The sequence below is a fragment of the Platichthys flesus genome, chromosome 13 (assembly GCF_949316205.1).
Source record: "Platichthys flesus chromosome 13, fPlaFle2.1, whole genome shotgun sequence".
Taxonomy (NCBI): Eukaryota; Metazoa; Chordata; class Actinopteri; order Pleuronectiformes; family Pleuronectidae; genus Platichthys; species Platichthys flesus.
Genome location: NC_084957.1, coordinates 7,254,595 through 7,268,639, shown reverse-complemented (window position 1 = coordinate 7,268,639; position 14,045 = coordinate 7,254,595). Strand labels below are relative to the sequence as shown.

The window sequence follows — 14,045 nt, the reverse complement described above, 5'->3', positions numbered from 1 at the left end:
TCTCCTTTTTCAAATTTACCCTGTCTGATCACATTTGCTTTGTAATTAATCACCCCAATTCAGCAATCTTCTAAAGACGCGTGTGCTTCCAGGCCTGATAATTCAATAGCAGCAACGGAGAAAGAGAAAGAAAATGACACAATATAGAGATTAAAGGATTTGAAGCCAATTCCCAGTTTCTGTTAGGGGGGGGGGGGAGAGACGGATATTCAGGAGCAGATGGATGGAATCATTTAACTGATCTTTTTGTGGCGAAGGCTGGGTGAGCCCTGCTGACTCTAAACTCTCTCTTGCCGTTATCAATGCTGTGACCCTGTCAGTCCGCTTTACTGGCCGTACCAGGGCACCTACAGCGGGGGGGGGGGGGGGGGGGCAGGCAGGGAGAGGTGCCATAGTTTGTTTCCGGGACCACAACGATAAACATGCAGCTGATTGAGTTCACCACCCTGGCTTCAGGAGCAGCAGCTGGGCCTGGCAGACTTTTTGAGACGCTGGCAGAGTAGAGATACCCCTCTCTTTCAGGAACAGCCACAAGCCACGTCTTACCTGTCTGGGAAAGATTTCTGGAAGCGTTACAAACTGTATGGCCTGTTTTATTGATGAGCTGTGTTTGATGTATGGCTGCTGACGTGTAGGGGAGAAACCTGGTTTATGATAAATGGCAGATCTGAGTCCATAAAGGCTGAAGGCTACCAAGCCTACTCAGGAAATGGTCGTAGCTTTAAAATAAGTTTTTCGATTACCAATGAAAGGCAAGAAAAAGTTGAACCTCCACCAATTTGAACAGATTACCTCAATTTTATGGTTTAATATGTGTAACTTAATTGTGTTAAATAAGTATCTGTTCAATATATTATTCTAAGCTGGGCTATAATGTGAGGATCTTTTTGGATTGTTTTTTTTTTAACCAATCTTTGAGCCCTTTGATGAATTAGCCTCAGTTTACGATATCTGGGCCAAGACGTCTTTCATTCGTCATGGATTACAGTTTGACTAGTTTCTTGAGACACTTGAGTATAGCATTGTATCCACGCTGAACACAAGCCGGTCTTTATTAGCTTTGTGGAATAGGTTTAAGTCCAGAGGTCATCTGAACTCATCTATACTAACAGCTATCTGCGTATGAATGTAGATAAATTACAAAGTGGACAGCCGATGCATTTCGGTTGATGTGTTCCTCTTCTTTAACTCTCCACATGGTCTGTTGAAAACAATGCATTTATGAACGAGACCTGAGGGCTTCCGGCACCAACATCTTGTCTCTTCGCCATCTTCATATTCACATGCAGATTCTTTGACGTCGACATACTGATGTCTCTCGAGCAAACACTAGGGTAGCAAAGCTTTTGGCTGTGTGACTGGAGGATAGCACCAAGCCTGGTGTGTTAACCAACCAAGGAAGGTGAAGCATCTGATAGATTGAGGTTGGCAGACAATTGTTTAAGACAGTCCGAAGCAAAGTGGTGGACCAACCGACCAATCATCACGCTCCCATGCCACACGTGTGTCAGCCTGCGGGGGGGGATACGTCAAATTATCCTTTTGGTTTCATCATAAAAATCTCTGAAGCGGCGGCACAAACAATTTATCCTAATTTCTTAAAAGCAGTTTGCTTACAGTAGCGAACAAGATTTACAGCATTATCAAACGAATGCGGCAATCCTCAAGAGGTGAGAGAAAATACTAAGAGGAGCCATACACTGACTGAAATCAAAGTGTAACGCTGAGATTGAATAAAGATTAAATGAATAGCATGTTCCCAATTGATTTTTCCTCATCCACCAGGAACCCCCCTTTTCTTCCTGTCTATTTGTTGGCTTTTACTGAGCTGCCGGCAGTGGGAGGAGAAGTGCCGCTCCAAGGATGAGCTCATTTGAGCCACAATGGGAAAAGTAGGGCAAAGGACTTAAACGCCTTGGGAAATATGGTGTGGGTCACTGGGGTTCTCTGATGTTGGTATGACTGGGAAGGTCATTAAGGGAGTAGGGGGCCACTGAGGAGGCTGGCTGGGGGAGGATGGGGACACAAAGGCGGGAGGTGTTAATAGACTCTGGGTTTTCAGAACAGGCCTGGCTGCCGGGTTGACAGGTAATCACTGAATGTCATAGGAGAACAAAACCTGGAGCGGCCAGCCCTTGGACCGGGCTCTTGTCTTTGGTATCACTGTCAGAATGTGTCCCAGGCAATGAGAAATCATCACTGTACGCCTCGCAGGTTCACGTGAAATCCACCAACAACATCCAACGAGAGGCACCAGTGACGTCGCGCCTCTTTCCCCTTGATAACCGGAGGCAGTCTAAATTTGAGAAAAACGACAACTCTTCTTTATGTACATAACCCTCTCCACCCCCCCCTCCCCCCCTCCCCCTATCTGAGATAAATGCTGTAATGAATATGACAGAGCAGATGAATGGATTATAAATCACAGCAGAGCCGTGCATCTGGACCAATGTGTGCTAATAGCGTATAAATTGAAAGGACGCTGCCGGGAGGTCATGCATCTTGATGAAGCGTCCCCGCATCTACACACTGTCATTCATTCGTGTTAGTGTGTGGCAGGGAGCCGGGTTGCACAATGCACAGCTGTGTAATAAATATAATCTTGAGAATGTCATTACGTACAGTTTTCTTTTTTTTTTGTACCCTGCAGCAGTATCAGATGTTTTATATAGTGTCTCTTTGTCTTTCTTCTTCTACCTCAGACGCGGTATCCCGGCCTGACTCCGGAGCTAACCCCGCACGGAGCGCCAGTGGGAAGGCACTTGACTGAGGCGGCGCCCGGGAGTTAATACCAGTCGGGGCTGCCGGAGGTGTGACACTATCCCAGCCCTCTACACTTTGATTCACACAGGATTAAGCTACTGCATGATGCTTCAGGCGGACGACCCGGCGCTGCTGATTTACCGTCCCTGTCAGACTTAGAGTCTCCTCTGCCCGGCTCCTGTCTTCTCTGGAAAAAAGGGAAAAAAAATAAAAAAATAGTGAGAAGCATCAGCCACTGCACCAACCAGATCACCCAAAGGGATGACTGGCTGTCATCTCGCTCAGGTACAGTGTACATTCTAAATCATGCAGTGATGGGAGTGATGTACTAAAGTGTGATTGCAGTTGTTTATAAAGGTGATCGACCTTTTAAGTATAAGGAAAGTCTGGCTAAAGCAAAGCAACAAAATCAAGATCTCAGATAAAACACTGTCATGATGGGTGGTCGGCATTGGGATGCAAATTGAGTTCCTACATTAGTGTCCAGACCCTAAACCATCACATTCTGTCTGACAACATGTCGGGTAAAGGTGGTCCAATGCCATCTTCTCCTCCTGATACCGATACCTGCTCGATACTGAGTACCAATCTGATACGAGTGCATTTAAAAGAATTACGACTGCTATAATGTATTTGACATCTTTATGTCACAAACCCTGCATGGATGTGATGATTGCTATCATTGCTGTATCAAGCTTCAGGAAGGAATGTAATTGAACATCTTTTATTATCTAGTCTCACAGTGATGAAGGAACATCGAAGGAACACACAACAATTACTTCCTTTGAATATCTTGAAACAGACGTCTTGCATAAACCCTACATTCGGTTTTACTTGTGGGACTTTCCAGTGAAGAATATTGCTTGAGAGCAGCCATTAACGCTCATCTTCGCAGAAATCACTCCTTCTTTCCCGCTTTAAAAGCAGTGCTTCCCAGTGGCAGGATACTTTAAACACTTGGTATGAGATCAACACTTCGATTTGTGTTCTCGCCAGCGCCCAACTTGGTATTTCCGCCAGTAGGAGTCAGTTCCGATGCTGATATTAGTATCTGAACCTCTGGAATACAGGACTCACCACTTGACCCGTTGATCTGTCTGCTAAGTATAAGTATTATTTTAATGAGCAGTGCCCAGTGAATTCATGACCATCAGCCCCAAGAGGCTCAACCTTTAGAAAATGATAAATGTGGTTCATTGTATGAGTCTGAGCCGTCACCGTCTGTTCAGCCAGTCCAACCCGGAAGACGCCTTTGTTACAGGTCTGAATAGAGTAATGCACAATGTGCCAAAAGCATTCAGGAACAAAATGAAGATGGACAGACATATTCTTAAATATGGTGACAGCTGAATGCAGCGGCTCCCACAGGCCTGAGATCAGAGTGAGCGCAAGTGTTGTGCGTTGAATTTCCGATTATTCCAGCGCCGTCATGGTCACTCCTGACAATGAAAACATCTGCACAAAATCTGGGTGTTTGGATATCTGCTCTTTACACTGCCAAACCCAATCAAAAACAATTACATGCCCCGCAATGTGGGGGGGGAAATACTTGCAGCTGCGATAACCTGAATCCAGTGGATGCAGTAACACAAAGAGGAGTGCAGGGATGCAAGCAGGAATTTAAGCTGAGCATGTGACGGGGGAGACTTAGCCGAAATCCAGGGGAGAGGGCTGCATCTCCGCTGAACGGGCCGCGATCAAAGGCCTTTGTTTCCATTTCAGACAGAACTGGGTGTTTGGCTTATTTAAAGAGAGTACGGGGGGGGGGGGGGTCGCCTGTTGATTGTTCGGAGTCTTGGCGCACCAAACTAGCTTTTGACGTTCATTTGAAAAGATCTAATCAAACATTAATTATTGGGACCACCTGCGAAAGGGAGGGGAGGAGGGGGGGGGGGGGGGGGGTGGGGCTGTGAAGTGCCGCTCATCTGTTCCCTTACGATGGCTGCAGGGTCCTCCCTCTCCGGAGAGCGAGCCCCAGACGAGGACCGCAGGAGACAGGGAGGCAGATTGCGTTCCATCAGATCATGGAGTATCTAATAGGATGCACAGCAGCATCTGAGCCACGCCGCTGTTTGCCAGTTTTCCTGTGGCCGCTGAGAACCTGGCACGATTCCTCTGACCCAGATATTTAGCAGCTTTAAGAGCTTTCCCCTTCTTTTTTTTTTTGTTTTTCCTGTGGAAGATTTTCAGGACAGTCTGCACGGAGCCACAGACTGGCTGAGCCCGAGTCTGAGCCGTGCGAGCACAATTGTCACCAATTCTTCAAACTGAGAGGCTTGAAGAAAAGCAACCATTCATCTGACTTTATTTTTTTTTGAAAACCCATCTAACACAGGGAGAAGACGCCTGTGGGTCATTCGCTTGCCTTCATCATTTCTGTTCACGAGCGTGTTTTTCACTCAGTTGTGACATGTTCCGTCAGCCGACCGAGAGAGCTGCTTGTCCCATGAATAGTCAAATCACACTGGCTGGAGGGGGGATGTAATCTGGGTGCAGTCAGGTATGGCTTCCAGAGCGGTTCCAGACCGAGAGGTTGGCGAGTAATCAGCAGCCAGAGGTGTCTAATTGGCATATGGCTGCGTAAGCGCCGACTCTGCTCATTCATCCAAACAGAATCCATTTCCTGGCCAACAGAAAAAACTGCGAGACAAAGGAAGCTTAAAAAGAAACAACAGTGCATCCATTCTATTCTAAAGTGGATGAGTTCTTTAATATGGAGAGAGGACACTTCAAGCTATTGTTAATCCATGGGTTGGCTCATCGGAAACGCCTGTGCTGGTGCAGTTTGTGTGAGCCACTGCAGCTACAGCCGGACATTCGTGCAAGAGTTGTATTTCTTAATGCCAAAAATGTTTGTTTTTGGACTGAATGCAAAAGATCCTCTGACGCTAAGGAGACCAAAGTTTGACTCTAGAATAACACATCAGACCTGGAAGGAAAATCGGACAGTCCATCAACCAGCGGGCATCTGGCGGCTCACGTCCGGGCACCGAGCCATCTCCACCCTCGCAAAGCTTCCTCATTAAACAAAATTTGCCCCCCACCAAAAAAACGCAGCTAAGGTGGCAAAGTCAAAATCTAATTTGCCTGAATGAAATCAGGCAACACTAATTCAGCACTCAGCAGGTGTAGATAGTCTTACACCGCAAATGGCTGCCCTGTAGTTAATCTACCATCAGAGCCGATGTTTATTTTTCAACACAAAATGCTACACAGTGATCTCTGAAGTTCGTAATCAAATTCAATAAATCCGTCACCTGATGAGTGTCACGAATCCCAACTCCCTCCATCTCTCACAAACTTTTTCCACTTCCTTAATTTGCTTTCCTTTTCTTCTTCTGTGCTTTTCTTGTTTTTCATTTTCCACTGAATTAAGTGTTACAGTCACAAGTTTCACTGCGTATCCAGGAGTGTGTTTTTGTTGTGCGACCAGTTCCGCAGTTGCAGACTGACAAACTGCAGGGAGCGCTCTGTGGGACGATAAAGACAATAAACACAAAATTAGTTTTTGGGAAAATGAATCACGACGGTCCCGAACGCTGAACACCAGTCTCTCAAAGCATCAGGTGTTTCAAATTCAATTCCACATTCATTAATTTTGCTGTTGGTGCAACACAATTAGAGGCCTGGTGAATCCCAGACTAATCCCCAACACTCCTAGGACATGAATCACTGCAGGAGGAGATATGAATAAATGAGCTGCAATAAAAAGGTACTAATACCCGTATTACTCCAAGCTTAAAGTCTTTCATTCCTCCAATACATGTTTCCACATCCACCTTGGGAGGCTGAGACGCTCGAGCCTCTCTGATTAATTATTTTTGGTCTATGAGGGAGAAGAAGCGCGCATGGTATCACACCGGTATGCTGGATTAAAAAAAAAAGAAAATAGACGACCTCGAGACTATGACAGTATTCGTTTTGTGATGCACGGCTGAAGGTGACAGTGAATGTCATGTTTCTGGGCAGGAATTTACTCTTTACACAGCGGTCTAGTCCCATTTTTGAAGTGTTATACACACACACACACACACACACACACACACACACACACACACTCCCTCCTCTTGTGTCTGAGCGTCTCTGCGAGTGAGTTACTGATGAATCGAACGTTCTCCCCCACAGGAGTAAGAGAGGAAGCAATGGGCTGGACTATGATTCTGAAAGATGACTTTGAGGTCACTGCCTGGACGCGACGAGCTGGGAACTACCTGGGCCTCTTCCTCCTCCTGTCCCTCTTCTTCTTCAGTCCAGTCCAGTCGGACGTGGTGCTTCATAGGGAGCATCAGTTCTCGTGGAAAGCAGGTAAAAAAAATGCTCTTCTTCTTCTTCACCATGAATGTGTCAGTCACAATTTACATTCTCCAACTACAGTGCAAAACTCTCTCATCCCTGCTGCATAGAGAGAAATATGCCCTCTACGCTTTGTTGTTCAACATTTATCAGCTTTATGAAATAATACTTTTCATCCCATTCAGATGTGGGTATTTAACAAAACACATCTATTTGAACCTGGTTTAAACGACTCTAATGAAAACTAGTGTTCAACCGATCTGTTGGCTGATTAATATCGGCTGATATGATCCTTTCCCTACAAATTGGTATCGACATGTATATTTTCCGTTATGCGCTTTTAAGGGAAAACATGTGTTTTTCAGAATAAACTATGTACAGAGGATGTGTCTGTACATTTTATTTAAAACATATTTGTTTTTTCCAGAATCAAGTCCTTTATATTTGATTCTATTTGTATTTGAATCCTTTATAGTTATTTATTTACAATATCCTGCCTCATTTACTTTGTCATGGGTAGAAAACAACACCTTAAGATTCATTGACAACTATATATATTTATATTGACCAATACAGAGTAGCGTAATTTTTTCACTCCCTAAATCGTTATTGCCATCGGCCTCATGAATTTAAATCTGATTTTAAAACGTCCATGCTCCATATTGTTTCACCACAGCATATCACTGATAACCTTCATTTTCAGGGGAAAAGAAGATGTAGCTAATTGTCATGCAACCTCAGGTACTGCAGTCAGAGCTTGTTTTTAACATTAGCAGCAAATTATCCGCTGTTTGATAAACGTAGAGCTCTGATATATTGATTTGATTGATCTGCTCGTCTTCTTCATCCATGGCATTGGTTTCCAGTTCAAACACTCTTGCCTAAATTACTCCTCTATTGGTACTTCATTATGCAGCAGTAGCTTGCAAAACAGAAAACAAGCTACTGTGTGTGTGTGGTCGGACTTAGATGAAGGACTTATTGGCATATTCATAGACCATGAAGTCATGGATTCATGGAAAGAAAACGCGCGTCTAAATATGTAATGACGTTTTTTAGTTCGATCAATTCCAGGAGAGGAACTTCAGGATTTGTGCAGGTAGATATGCTGCAGGCACATTCAGTCCCAATATGCAGACTGTGCACACACACACACACACACACACACACACACAGCACAGTCAGCTACTCATTACTGCTTCATATTGTAGAAGGAAAACTAATGTGAGTAATCCTCTTCTCTCTGACACATTGTTGGGGACCATAAACCCTGCGCTGCTATTGGACGTCTTTAAGCCAATGTGATGGCGGTTAGTATAATAATACCTCCTCTCTGACGGGCTGTCCATCCTCAGCCCTGCGGTGACAAGCAGGGAGAGGACTTTTACCATAATGATGTGTATGCTGTGGTAATGTCAAACACTTAATGAGACATTGTTGCACTGTAAATAATCATGTGGTGGTATATGCTCTGCTGGGGATTTATGGCCCCAGCTACTACTGTGTTGAGAGGGGGCTGCACGATATTCTTATTTTCTTCCGTGAATACTGAGTCTAATGCACTGCGTATATTTGTTTACATGCTCCAAATACCTTCCTATGCTTCCGTGTAGTATTGTAAATGCAAACAAGATTATTTGTGAGTGAATCACCCCTGGAAAGCTGTGTTGAAATATGATGTTCCACCAGAAAGGGAGTTTGAGGTAATCTCACGATTCATCCTTCACTCGCTTCACAGATTCAATTGAAAACGCATTTCCAAGGCAGCGTGAGGAGGAAAACTTGGCCTTCCCTCACAAAAGCCCCACTTGCTGTGCGATTAGCACTTTCATTTCTCACTCTGCGGTTGGGTAATGACACTGCCCAAGTGATAAAGAGATTGATTAATTTCACTTGAAAGAGCGTATGTTCAAAAGGGATGTAGCCGGGACACCAAGTGTGAGGATTTGACATCCTGGCGGCGCTAAGAACGCTCATGCGTTGCTGCTTAGCTGGAAACGAGAACCACTTCAAAAATAAGAAAGGAAATCTCAAACTTAACACACCCCACCTGCAAACACGTCCTCTTAGTGTCGGCCTAACTGAGGGACTGTCACAACTGGCGTCGCAATCTTCTGGAGTTAAATCCAACGTCCCGAGAACAGCTGGTTGTGGAATAAACCATGTTGTGCTGTAAAGACGTATTCGGTGTAGTTTGGTTTGAATGAGTAAACGCTCCTCGGGGCCACACATCTGTCTCGTGTACGTCTACCACCAGCTCCAGGCTCCATGTCACAAGTCTGACTATCACGTTCATGTGGGCAGATATTGATTTAACTTCCCTGAGTGAAATCACATGATACGTTTGAATACTTAATTAGGCTGACAAGCTCCCTTTCAATTTTGGACTTGTCAGTGGAGGGAAGATGTGCTGTGAATTATGCACAGCCACCCTATTGTGTTTCTATCTAGGCCAGCAGCATTGTGGGGTAAATCTTTTTTGTGAGCAAGTTCCCAGAGCTGTGGCTAAGCCGGGAGTCTCTGGCTCCGACTGAGAGCTGGAGTCATTTAAGCCTGACCTTCATCAGTGTCTTGGAGAGCAGAATGCAGCACTGCAGTTAATGGGACTGTTATTTAACTCTTCACAGTAAATATTCAACGACGATCTCCAGTCAAACCGCTGCACTCGGTCTTTCTAACAGCCAGTTACACGTTTGCCGTTAACGTGGAGCACACGGCCGAGCTGAGCATCAGAATAGATGATGAGATGATAATATGAGGTGTGAAGGGCTGAGGTTCAGAGCAGTCGGCCATTTGCTAATTTTTACCAGGGGGCGATGGTCACTTGTAATATTTTTACCCATTTAAATTATGACACAAGGAACTTTGGTGAAAATTGAAAGAGAATAGAGTCAAGTTAGTTTTGACCTTGATTCTAAATGTTTCTCATTAATGCCTTATTACTTCCGCCAAGAAGGTTATGTATAATTAGGGTTCTTTGTCTGTTAGTGTGCAGCATTGCTCACAAACTACTGGACTAATTACCACAGAGCTGGGTGGAAGTATTTAGTTTTTGGTCTGGGAAGATCACAATACATTTTGTATCAGATCTGGAGCAGGGGCGGATCCAGGAATCTCTTTTCACTGACAACAGAATGAGATTACGTTTTTGGATGTTCCACCATTTCTCAGAGAGTAAAGCATCTTGATGAAAAACATCAGGTGTATTGAGCGGAAGGATGTGTGAACAACTTCATGTTGCTTGATTGATTCTAAGGGAGACTGTCATGCCTTGGCAGAGGTATGCAATCTTCTGTGTGTTAATTTTCTAGGGGATTGTTTTCACCCCTATGTGTTTATTAGGGTGTGTGTGTTTTTATATGGATACAATATACATATGATGGATATTTAAATAAATGCGTGTCTCAGCAGTGCATAGCGTGATTTGTTATGTTTGGGGTGTGATTTGTTTCATGCCATCACAATAACGTGAATGTACTACTGTGGATTGCAAATAAGTTGTATGTTTATAGGAGTTTGTTAGGGACATAACAGGAGGAGAGTAAAAGCTTTCAGGCCGGATGTAGCTCTCTGTTTCTCCATTTTGTCTTTTGAATTTCAAGGGATCATAAACTGTACAGTCCTGTTACCCTCAGGATGCTGATGTCTGCTAAAACAGGCTGTTTAAATTGGATTTATTTTGCCTTCCGGAAGCACCTGCATTTAAACATGACAGTCAGACGCAGTGCTCATCCAACGGCAGCTTGACACCACTGCAGGAGTAAGATCTTCTCTCCCAGGTTTTCATTTGTCATCTTCGAGATGAGCGTATTTTTCTTTCTCTGTATAAATCTTAAGAAATGTTGAGACTCACCAATCATAAACCCCAAAGTTATATGCGTGCATAGTTTAACAAACAGTCAAAGTGCTGCTTCATCCTTGGATACAAGTGAGAGTTTATCCCTGATGGTTTGTAATGCAGATCAAAGCCTATTATTTTGAAAAACAATAAATCTCAAAAAACACCTTTGTTTTTACTTTTTTTGAGAAAGGGGATGTTATTACTTCAGGAAAGTGAGTCTATATCTGTGAGGAGAAAAATGTAATATTCTTAAACATAATAAATGAAAGGTTGTGTCCAGTCACAATAATGCAGCACTGTGATTACAGCAATGTTTCTGTATCTGTTCAGTGACTATGTATCCTCGTTTATGTTTTCTTGTTTTATTCATATCCCTTCATTTTGTGGCTATGAAAATATTATTTGGTGCGCCGTTGCCTGGAGTCCTCAAGAGAATTGAATAATTAAGCTGTCGACGGTTCATCTAAATTATGTGAGAACGTTCAGCCCGACGAATCAGCAGCGGGGCAATGATTTTCAAAAGATTGAGAAATCAATAAAGGTTTTCCTTAATGAGCGGGATCACAGCTCCTGCTGGATTATTCCCGGGGGGTTTACGGGACCCCGTCCTGCCTTCTAGGAGACTGTTAGAAACAAAAAGTGAACTAATATGCTCAGTGACAGTCAGGCATTTCATTTTCGGGGTCAAAGGGGATGTATTTGCAATGTCGCCACACTGTTGCACCATCAAAGCTCAAATCAAACAGCCCTGCTGGAGCTGGGAGCTTCTGTTGTTTCTGAAACACAAGCTCAAAGGAGCGAGTGTGCTGGCATCTCACAATTCATCAAGTAACGCTGAATAATTTACAGCACACTTTTGCTTTATGTAAAAGACAATCCATCACATTAGGTAAATCCAAATTTCCAACCAGTTATCCTCACACTAGTCGGCTGCAAAGATAAACACAGCAGCCTGTCAGCTGTTGCTTTTGACATCAATCGTGTGCGACATGAATGATTGAGCTGTTTTCTAAAGGAAGTGGCAACGTGGCCTGACAGTGGTGACGGAGGAACAATCAAGGAAACCAATGAGTTCCTTTCTCTTGGGATCAAGAATTTGCTCAGTAGATGTCTGGCACCGAGGAGGACGGTGTACGTGTTCACTGAAACGTGAGACTCTTAACGAAGCCACAGAACACAAACAATAAATCATAAATTAAGGTAAAATGTAAGTGATGCATGAAAACTCGTCACAGAAGTGATCCGCTGACAAGTGACACGTCCAGAAAACGAGGAGGAAGTCAGAGACAGTTTTACATGCGCTGTCTTAATGTGATTAATTACACGGGGCTGGACTCAGATGCAAGGTGGCATATCTGAAGGGAACACTCACTTTTCCCTTCCTCTCTGCAGAAGTCTGACTTTTAAGAAGAGCCTATGTTTCATCCCTGAGCAGCCACCCTATTATTTACATTCCCCCCCGATTCTGACACTGGATCGAAAAAGGATCTTGACACGTCTATGAGTGATGCTTCCTCACTTCTCTCCTCGAGCAACACTTTTCCATATACCGAGCTTTATGCTACGAAGATCACAGGGCGCAACATTAGCAATTAAAATTTGCCAACACACTGCCCTCTCTCCGTTTCGCCCTCCATCCACTCTAAGCAGACATTTTTCTCTCACCTCAAAAAGGTGCTTTGTGGAGATGCTCTCAAGACTCGGTCTGAAAGTGTCACTCTCCCGCTGTCGTGCGAGTGGCTTATTAAAACCCTGCAGACAGAAATTGGAGCAGAAATGCGAAGAAGCAAACTTTTCAGTTTCCTCCAAACCCTCTTTGTGGTTTTGATGATTGTTGTTGTCAGACACACTTGCTGCGATGAGGCAGAGATTTGGTGGAGGACAGTCTGAGGGTAGCACATCACGTGTGTTCAAATGCTTGAGTGTAAAGTGCATTTTCGGGTTTCACCCGTTTTGCAGGAAGTGAGTTAGCCCTTACCAAAGGGTGTGTATAAAAATGGACGACAAGTCAAATCAGTGTTTCCTACAGAATTGATTAAATTCAGGGTGGTAACGGGGGGGAATTGCACTGAGGTGAAAAGAAAGTCTTATTGCAACCGAATCTGAGAACACAGACTAAGGGCACATTCACACATACACAATGCTAAGTGCATACCATGGGTCCAAGTTCTACAAAGTCTAAATCAATGCGAAGACAAGCTATGATTAGCCTCTCCACAGGAAGCAGGTCTTTAAATCGCTCTCACAGACTCAGAGTGTTCGAAAGGCGAAGGTTTGCCTCTGAAATATTCGTAAAAGTGAGCAGGTCCCTAAGAGTGAAAGATAAGTTCTTGTGTCAGAGAAAAAACTGAATTGTGCCAGTGCCCCCGCATCCCACTGTTTCTAATAATACACAAGTCAGAATCTGTGCCACTAATTCTATTCAAGGAAACACAATTTACAAACTGAACGGCTCAAGCTGTGTAGAATATATACCTTTAACACCACCCTCACACACAGCCCTCTGCCCAGTACTGGACTTAAAATGACCCATGCATTACACACACACACACACACACACACACAGCTTCTTCAGCAACAGAAATCAATAGACGACAAAAAACACTTAAAGTGGTTCAGAAGATAGATTTAAATAAATAACTTATTTAATACAATAATGATGTTAGTGAGTATTTTAATGAAGATAACAAATACTTTGCAACCCAGCACCACCTGCGGCCCTGAGCACATCATAAACCAGGCTAATGAATCAACAACGTCACCAGACCTGGAACATCTGCTCCGATTCCCTCTGATGGGACGTCCCATCTGGCTACTTACCTAAAGTTCTCCCCCCGAGTTTCCCTGCTGCTTTCAAAACAGGAGTTAACTCAACTTGAGATGAGTTCAGTGCACTTGTTGTATTAACTCCAATGAATAATAGTCACAGTGAACAACATGCTGGAGACAATTTGTTTCCAAGTTACCGTGCACAAACTCTGTGTGGGGCGTCTCGTTGGTCACTTGCAGTACAACCATAGACTGTATATAAAGATGGACAACATGACAGTTTCCCAAAGGTGAAGCCAGAGCGTCCCCACCTGGTGGCGGGCTGCAGTACAGCTTGTGAAGCCTCCCTCCTCCATGTTACTGGAAGGGAGACGGACCA

The 14,045-nt window shown here is 44.0% G+C and overlaps 1 protein-coding gene across 1 annotated transcript in view; it reads left to right on the top strand.

The window, feature by feature from the left end:
• Window positions 1-6,905: 6,905 nt before the first annotated feature.
• The window catches only part of thsd7ba (thrombospondin, type I, domain containing 7Ba), a 128,622-nt gene continuing 121,482 nt past the window's right edge, over window positions 6,906-14,045 (top strand). The window contains exon 1 of the mRNA XM_062402751.1: window positions 6,906-7,068. Within this exon, the coding sequence (XP_062258735.1) occupies window positions 6,906-7,068 (163 nt within the window). The remainder of the gene's footprint in view (window positions 7,069-14,045) is intronic.